The 8019-nt window shown below is 49.6% G+C and overlaps 1 protein-coding gene across 2 annotated transcripts; it reads left to right on the plus strand.

The window, feature by feature from the left end:
• The first annotated feature begins 3055 nt into the window (after positions 1-3055).
• Positions 3056-5927, plus strand: LOC117710399 (vomeronasal secretory protein 1-like). 2 transcript variants are annotated; one of them, XM_034505106.2, is made up of 7 exons: positions 3056-3216; positions 3575-3696; positions 3865-3935; positions 4161-4271; positions 4819-4920; positions 5093-5119; positions 5770-5927. In XM_034505106.2, exons 1-6 carry the CDS (start codon positions 3112-3114, stop codon positions 5116-5118), a joined length of 537 nt encoding a protein of 178 aa, XP_034360997.1. In that variant the 5' UTR covers positions 3056-3111; the 3' UTR covers position 5119; positions 5770-5927. The 2 variants fall into 2 exon arrangements, with proteins under 2 accessions (XP_034360997.1, XP_076791368.1); XM_076935253.1 differs by lacking the exon at positions 5770-5927 and adding an exon at positions 5384-5747.
• Positions 5928-8019: the final 2092 nt, after the last annotated feature.

Below are 8019 nucleotides of genomic sequence, written 5' to 3' on the forward strand. Positions count from 1 at the left end.
CGAGCCTGGGCAGAACTTCTGAAACTGGGAGCCAAAATAAATCCTTCCTCCCTTCACATTGTTCTCTGGTGTGTTTAACCCAGTGATGGAGACCTGGCTAACACACCCTCAGTCTGCAGGGATGGAAACTGACAGGATAATGGGTCTGGGCTTTTCCTTCCTCCTTGAGATAGCATGGAATGTCCTACCCTGGCACTTGGGAAGGGCCAAATGCCAGTTGCTCACAATGCTATCTGTTTCATTAAAATACCTTTCATCAAATGCAATTTAGTTTCTGACAAACATACAAAAGCAAGTCTCTAGCTATCTGTCCCATGGCACTGGATCAACTGCCAACCACAGTTCAGCAAGCAGACCTTGACTAGAGCCTGGGTGTTCCTCTCAAAGTCAGCTCTGACAGGATTACAGGCCTCAATTTCCTGTTGGTCTCCAAGCAATGAGAGCTAAACAAAGAAAGGATTGTCATGACCTGGGTGGCAAGGCAGTTCTCAGATCTGCCAGCAAGGAACAGCCCTGTAAAGGGAAATTAGTGGGTTGACTTCCTCCCGCTTACAACAGCTATGTAGGTAGGACAGGGCTAGCTGGACAGAAACACAAGCCATGCACTGAGAGGCATTTCAGGTTACATGAACAACACTAGTGTCAGTGAGGAAGCATCAACCCTTAACATCAGATAAGATAACCACCAGTGGACATGAGCAACAGACTTGAACAGACATGGCCAAAGATGTCATGTGTTTGTCAGCCAAGCTCACAAGCCCATGGGAACATCTCAGCCACCCAGAAAAGCAGACACTACATGCCCAAGACAACAGCCAGTCATAATAGGAACTCAGGTGCACAGCTGCAGAAACAACATGTGTGTAAATATATTTTGGAAAACCATTTGTGATTTCTCTGTTGGTATATATATACTCAATATATGATCTCGCAATTCCTTCTAGGCATAAATGCAACAATACAAGCATAGGATTATACTATAACTAATTGGTAAGTTTACTTTATAATGATCTAGAACTAGGAATGGCAGGGTAAACTATGGTGTGTCAAGTTCCATGTCATGAAACCTAAAACATTGCATCCTAGATGTTAGAAGAAAACCAAGCAAATTTTCAGTTGATTATAAAGGAAAAGTTGAATATTGACAGAATGAAAATATGTTTACAACCTCTAGCAAAGCTGACCAAGGATAAGGAAGTAACAAATAGGACCATCAGTAATTAAAAATGAAGGGACCATCCTGGTTTTAGCATGGTGTTACACACTAATAGAACAAGACAATGTTATGATCAATTACAAAATTAAATTTACAATCTACACAAGAGTCACAGATTCTTTAGAAAAACCACAGTTGACATGGAAGAGATCAACATCTCAGTGGTCCTGTAGATGTTAGATTATAGCCAGACATCATGGCTCCTGCCAATAATGCCAGGGCATGGGAAGCTGAGTCTGGGCCCTCACCATGAGCTCAAGGCCAGCCTGAGCCACATGGCAAGGCCCTGTGAACACAAAACACTTATATTGAGAATCTTCACACTAATTAATTTCTATGGTAAACTCAACCTAGAAAAGGGTTAATCCTAAGGTTTCATAGTTCGAAAGTCATTGTCTAAATTGAAAAGATTTCTCTTGTTTTTTAATGGGTCACTTGGCAGGGCAGGATGGGGGGGGCAGGGTTTGCTCTGTATGGATAGAACTTGTGGTCACAAGGAGCTCTTCTTAGCTGGTCCTTGGGAAGTTGTTACATTTCTCAACTGCAGGTGCAGTAAGTGGCAGGGGTGGCAGCAGATGGCTGGGACCCAGAGCAAGTGGCACTGCCCAGTGTTAGAGCACTCATGGCTACTGAGACCCTTGGCTCTGCAGTGATGTGAGACAGCTCTGTGTAGGCCCAGAAAGGCGGGAATCCCCATCTATTGACAATGGTTCTATATCTGGGTGCCCGAGAGCCCTGGCCTTTACATCCTGGCCACTCTCAGAACTCTTCTTGCACCGGTGTCTGCAGTCTCTCCTCTCTGGCTTTTACCGCTTTCTGTCCTTCATCCTAAGCTCTTGAATGTCTCTCCTTCTGCAGACTATCCCAGCTCTGCCTTGGCCGTCCACCGGGACCTTCTGGCTCCTTCTTGTTTGTATGACCACTGCCATGGCTGCAACCTGAGTTTTTGCTTTGGCTCCTGCTGTCATCACCAATGTCCTGAGTGTGGCTATTGTCTCCCCACGGCTCCAGCTCCTGCTTTCCCTGCCTCTACGTTGCTTCTCAGCTGCGGTGGCTCTTCAGCCATTGTCTGGCGACTGTCAAAGCGGCTGGCCACTCCTTCTAGACCAGCTCACTCGACTCTTAGTGATAGGTAGTGAAAGTAGGCAGGAACGCATGCCGGCAGTTGTCTTCTTTTATTTATGTGTGTGTGTGTATGTGTGTGTGCGCATTTGTCTGTGAGTGTGTCTGTGGGTGTGTATGTCTGTGAGTATGTTTCTGTGAGTGTATCTGTGAGTGTGTCTCTGTGTGTCTCTCTGTGTGTGTCTCTGTGTGTCTCTGTGTGTGTTTCTCTGTGTGTCTCCATGTGTCTCTGTGAGAGTGTGTAGGGAAGGCATGGAGAGTGTTTCTAGAGGGACAGCTCAGTGACCAGGCTGAGCCCCGGGTTGAAAAGCTGTGTCCTGCAGGACACTCTTGGACAAAGTTCCCAACAGAACAGGAAGTGCTGGGCTCAAGGGGCTGCGCTTGTGCACCTGTGGTGGAGCGGGTCTGAGTTCCTGCTCTCTCCCCGTTCTGACTCCATCCTCAGTGATGGGTGGTTCTTGCAGTTCTTCAGACTCCAACAATAGATCAGACTGTGTGAATCACCTGGCCTTTCCTTAGTTCCCAATTCTTCCTCAGCTTCTTTGGACTCTGAACAGTAGCTGTCACTCTGATCAATGGTCTTGATTTCTCGAAGTCCTAACAAGCTGTTATACAAAACACTGACATTCCCCTTGCCAGCTGGCTGTGGACTCAGAAGGACCTGGTCCTCTCTGCCAAGTTCCCCAAAACCCTGCATGGGTCTGTATAAAGGGTAGTCGAGTGAGGGGCCAGTATAGCCTTTCCTGCCCCTATTACCTGCTGGTTGGCTGTGAATGCAGACCCTAGAGATGAAGGCTCTGCTCCTGACCGTTATCTTCTCTCTGGTTGCTGCCCTGCAGGCCCAGGACTCCTCATCCCTTGCTTTCAATAAAGAGAATGTGAGTCAGGGCTGGGCAGGGTAGTCTCAGCTTTTACTGGTGCAGGAAGACGAGAGTTCTGGATTCAGGGGGCATCCATATCTGATCTGTGTCACAGGTTGTAACTAAAGAGAGTAGACTAATTGGGAGGTAAGGGATCCCCATGCATATTCAGGCCTCCCTGTGCTCGGGGGTGCAGTCTGAGAGCGTGTGCTAGAAGAAGGCCCTGGTACCTTCAGAGTAAGCAGGTCCCAATCATGTGAGATTTCTAGGTTTTGGTGGTGGGGTAGAACGGGCAGACACGAACAGTAACTGGAGGGCACATATTCCACAGGGAGGGTGGTCAGGCATCAGGCAAAGAGAAAATTTATCTTTTTAGTTTTCCGGGAAGTGGTTCATAAAGGCCTTGGTGTCAGAAGATGAGGTCCCAATAAACAAGGTCTCTTCCATATTTATCTTGGTCCTGAGCAACGGGGACATGGAGTTTTCTATCACATATATGTGAGTGTCTGTGGTTCCCATGGTTATTTGGTCTCTTACCTGGCCCATTACTTCTCAATGAGTCCCCTGACTTGGAAAGAACTCCAGAAGTGGGTTGAAGAGGGAGGACCCCAGTCAGCATGAGGGCCAGGTTTAAGAGGGCCACTGCAAGACTGTTTCTGATTCCAGGATCTATGACCAGTGTCTTGAAGTGACCACCATCTTGGAGAAAGCAGATGTGCCTGGCCAGTATACTGCCTGTGAGTGTTATCAGCCCAGGGATGGGTGGCAAGCAGCCCATGGAAGGTAGAACCTCCTGCCAAGCCCCACCCCTAGGAGGGATCACAGACGAGTCCTGGGAACCCTAGACCTCAGCTCTCAGGCCACAGTAGTACTTAGAATCTGTGACTAGAGGCTGGAGTGATGGTCGGAAGAGGGACCCAGGTGGTTGTAAGCTAACCTTGCTCTTTCTGGGGCCTCCACAGTTGAGGGTAAGACCAACCTGCAGATGCAGCTTTCTTCTGTGAAAGGCCACTACATGAGCTACTATGATGGGGAGATTGAGGGGATGGGCTTCAGGATGACACAGCTCATAGGTAAGTTCCCACCACCCCAAGCTCAGCACACCCATGCCTAACCCATCGTTCCTCTAGCCCCCATACGAGAGGAGCAGCTTTCCTCTCGTGGGCAGGAGATGGCAGGGCACAGTGCTGCTGGCTGGCTGGACCTACCTTGCTGAGCTTCCACTGTAGTGACTGCCAAGCCTGGCGGGTACCATCCAGGACAGAGAATGACAAGCTTCTTGACCACAGATGCTGTTGGTGATGCTTTGTGGAACCTCATGGTGTCATACGGGGTTTATAACACAAGGACAGTGGTGCCTTGACCGAAGTCTTCTCAGCCCAGGGGCCTTTTAGGTCAGGGACAAGATGTTACAGGCTTCCACTGGGAGGTTTTTGGTTTCCAGGGTCCTTTGGTGGCTCAGATGCCATCCAAGCTCAGTGATAACCCTCCATACCACCTCTTCTCCTGCCCTTGGCTATTCCATAAAGAAGCACCTGGTGCTGGGCTCCCGTCTTTGTGGCACTGACTCCTTGCAAACATGTGGTCACCTCTCTCTGCTCATCTGTCCATCTTCCATAGGGAGGGACCCCCAGGAAAATTTGGAGGCCTTGGAAGAATTTAAGGAGTTCACACAGCTAAAGGGACTTGTACCAGAGAACCTGGTCATACCGGAGCAGATGGGTGAGAACACATGCAACCCATGTTCCCCTCCCTTGTAACTCTGTCACTCTCATGTCCCCTGCCCCCAACATGGACAGTGTGGTCCCTGCTCCAGTATTGGTCATGGGAAGATAGAAGCCATAGACTCTTGTCCAGGGTTCATTCTTATCTCTGGGTTTTCTGCTTCCTACAGAAAAATGTGAACCAGAGAGTCACTAGGGTAAGTGACCCTTTTAACAAAGAAGAACCTTGGTATTCAACTGAGCCTCAGGGTCCACCTGGAAGCCTCAGTTGCAGCCAGAAACTTTCCAGGTTCTGTGTCCCAGAGCCCTATGTGCTCTGAACTTCATTTCTGGGCCATTAAGAGTTCCTTGCCTTCCTCATTCTATCAGTGGGATATACTGGGATATGCTGGGATACACTAGAATATGCTGGGCTATACTGCCAAGCTGCTAGCCATCCAGCAAGTGCCCTGTCCTTCTAGCCTCCTTCAGGGCTTCTGGGGACTTCCTACCTGCTGGTGTACACATGCCATCCCTGTGTCCATGAGCCTACTCTGGATGACATGAGGGCACTTTGATCATGGAGCAGAAAGTCCTGAGTCCTGGGTGAGGAAGGCCAGGGATAGATGGAGTCACGATGCCCATATCCGTTATGCCTCCACTTGTCGGTCATACCCTTGCCTGATCACCACTGCATGGTCAGAGCTTTTCTGAAGGAACTCAGCAGAAAGGAATTCCTTGCTCAGTACTGGCTAGCTCTGCTTCTCTGCAAGCCTGTGATGCCGCTGCCAAGCACCTACCATTCCCACCCCACACCATAACCAGTCAGTCATTGTCCCCTGCTTGCCTCATGAACTCTCCTTTTTAGAGCATGGTGAACCAAGGCTCCAAAGCAGCCACAGCAGCCAGAACAGCACCATCAGTCTGTCCTGTGGGAGGTGAAGAGGGCCCTGCTGGGCCCTCTGATTCCCCTTCTCTCCTTTCCCCTCCTCCTCCCCAGCTTCTCAATAAAAAGTTTCAGCAGTCCCAGATGACTACGTGCGCGTGTGGACCCTTGGTGGCCTCATTTGTCCCCCCTTGTGATCTACTGAGGGGATGATGGGTGGGAATTGTTTAGGAGAGATGGGAGCACCCAGCCTTGCTTGGGGTAGACATGGAAGCTGGAGACTGTGCCAGGCCCCTGACTCCCGAGATCCTTCTGTAGGTGTGTTACGTCAAAGCCCAGGTTTTAAGCCATAAGTGAGATGAGGAGGAAGCCCATGATAATGACAGGGTGGGATTCCAAGCAACAGGTGAGCACCAACAGAGTCCATGTAGAGGTGGGGACCACCTGGGGACTACAGTAGGAATGAGACCAGGACACAGGCCTGGGGTTAGGTTCCCAGGCCCAGCACAGCAGACAGTAGGACACTGAGAATTTGTTTCCATGGGTAGAGGACACTGTTGAGATCTCTATCTCTGCAAGCTTGAGAAACGAAAGGGCTGAGGAGAAGGACTCAGTCCCAGGAGCATCCTTGATAAAACATTCTGAGACCATTCAGTGCTATTTCTCAGGTCGTTCTGAGACTTTGTTCTGAGTGGCCTGAAGAGTCAGCTAGGGCCCAAGTCTTCTCTCTCTCTCTCTCTCTCTCTCTCTCTCTCTCTCTCTCTCTCTTTCTCTCTTTCTCTCTCTCTCTCTCTCCCCCATGGGGAGGGGTATGTGAATCCAGCCATTTTTCTTTTTTTAAATGTTTTTTATTGGATATTTTATTTACATTTCAGATGTTATCCCCTTTCCCTATTTCCACTCACTCACCCACCCACCCAGGAACCCCCTATCCCATACCCCCTCCTACTGCTTCTATAAGGATGTGCCTCCACTCACCCACCCACTCCCATCTCCCCACCCTCAAATTCCCCCCACACTGGAGCATCCAGCTTTTACAGGACCAAGGACGTTCTCTCCCAACAATGCCTGACAATGCCATCCTCCACTGCATATACAGCTGGAGCCATGGGGCCCTCCATGCAAGTTCCTAGACTGACGGTTTAGGCCCTGGGAGCTCTGGTTAGTTGGTATTGTCTCTCTTCCCATGGGGCCACAGACCCTTTCAGCTCCTTCAGTCTTTTCTCTAACTCCTCCATTGGGAACCCCTTGATCAGATCAGTGGTTAGCTGTGAGCATCTGCCTCTGAATATGTCAGACTCTGACAGACCTCTAAGGAGACAGCTATATCAGGCTCCTGTCAGCATGCACTTCCTGACATCCACATCAGCGTCTACCTTTGGTGACTGCACATGGAATAGATACCCAGGTGGCGCAGTCTCTGGACGGCCCCTCCTTCAGTTTCTGTCCCACGCTTTGTCTCCATATTTGCTCCCATGAGTATTTTGTTACTCCTTCTAAGAAGGACCGAAGCACCCACACTTTGGTCCTTCCCTCCTGCCTAAACCTTGCCAGTCCCAGGTATGCTGTCACTCCTGGGGATTACCAGTATCCCAGGCTGCTGGACAGCACAGCAGGCCTCTAATACAGATTGCTGGGGTTCACACAGTTTTGTGGCTTCCCCGAGGAGGATGTATTCAGTGTCTTCCATTAGCAGGGAGTCCCCACTGCAGTGTTGGACAATCAATTTGTTGTTTTGAAAACACCAGCTTTATGGTAATTTCCAGAAAACTGACATACAGACGGGCTGTGTACACACACTCATGTGAGCATACTGATGCATAAGTGTAGCCACACATGTAAACAAGCATACATAAATACTCACATGACCACATATGTGGATAGATATGGTGTGCTGCCCCGCACCAAGGAAAGGATCTCAAAAGGGCCTGAGTGCCATGCTGGAGTTGGCATCTTCTAGGAGGATGGCCTGGTTCTCGTGACAACAGGGCCTGGGCATGGCATGGGTAGGAGCACAGCAGCTCTTGGTTCCTGACCCTGAAGCAGCACTTCCTACACTGATAGTGTTTTCCCTCTGACAAGAGTTCTCCAGATTATCTCTGTCTAATCATGAGGTCCAATGAAACCTGAGTTCAGATCTCCCGTGCCGATGGCTAGGGTTTCTGGGTGCCGGAGGGTGGGATGCTGCCCCAAGGCCTTCTTTGTGATTTAAATGACTCAGAAGGCCGGGGA

This window comes from Arvicanthis niloticus, chromosome 6 (genome assembly GCF_011762505.2).
Source record: "Arvicanthis niloticus isolate mArvNil1 chromosome 6, mArvNil1.pat.X, whole genome shotgun sequence".
In the NCBI taxonomy this organism is placed as follows: Eukaryota; Metazoa; Chordata; class Mammalia; order Rodentia; family Muridae; genus Arvicanthis; species Arvicanthis niloticus.

Coding starts and splice junctions, on each gene's coding strand:
- LOC117710399 (XM_034505106.2), top strand. CDS start 3,112: ATGCAGACCCTAGAGATGAAGGCTCTGCTCCTGACCGTTATCTTCTCT. Junction 4,272..4,818: donor CAGGATGACACAGCTCATAG/GTAAGTTCCCAC, acceptor CATCTTCCATAG/GGAGGGACCCCCAGGAAAAT. Junction 4,921..5,092: donor GGTCATACCGGAGCAGATGG/GTGAGAACACAT, acceptor TGCTTCCTACAG/AAAAATGTGAACCAGAGAGT.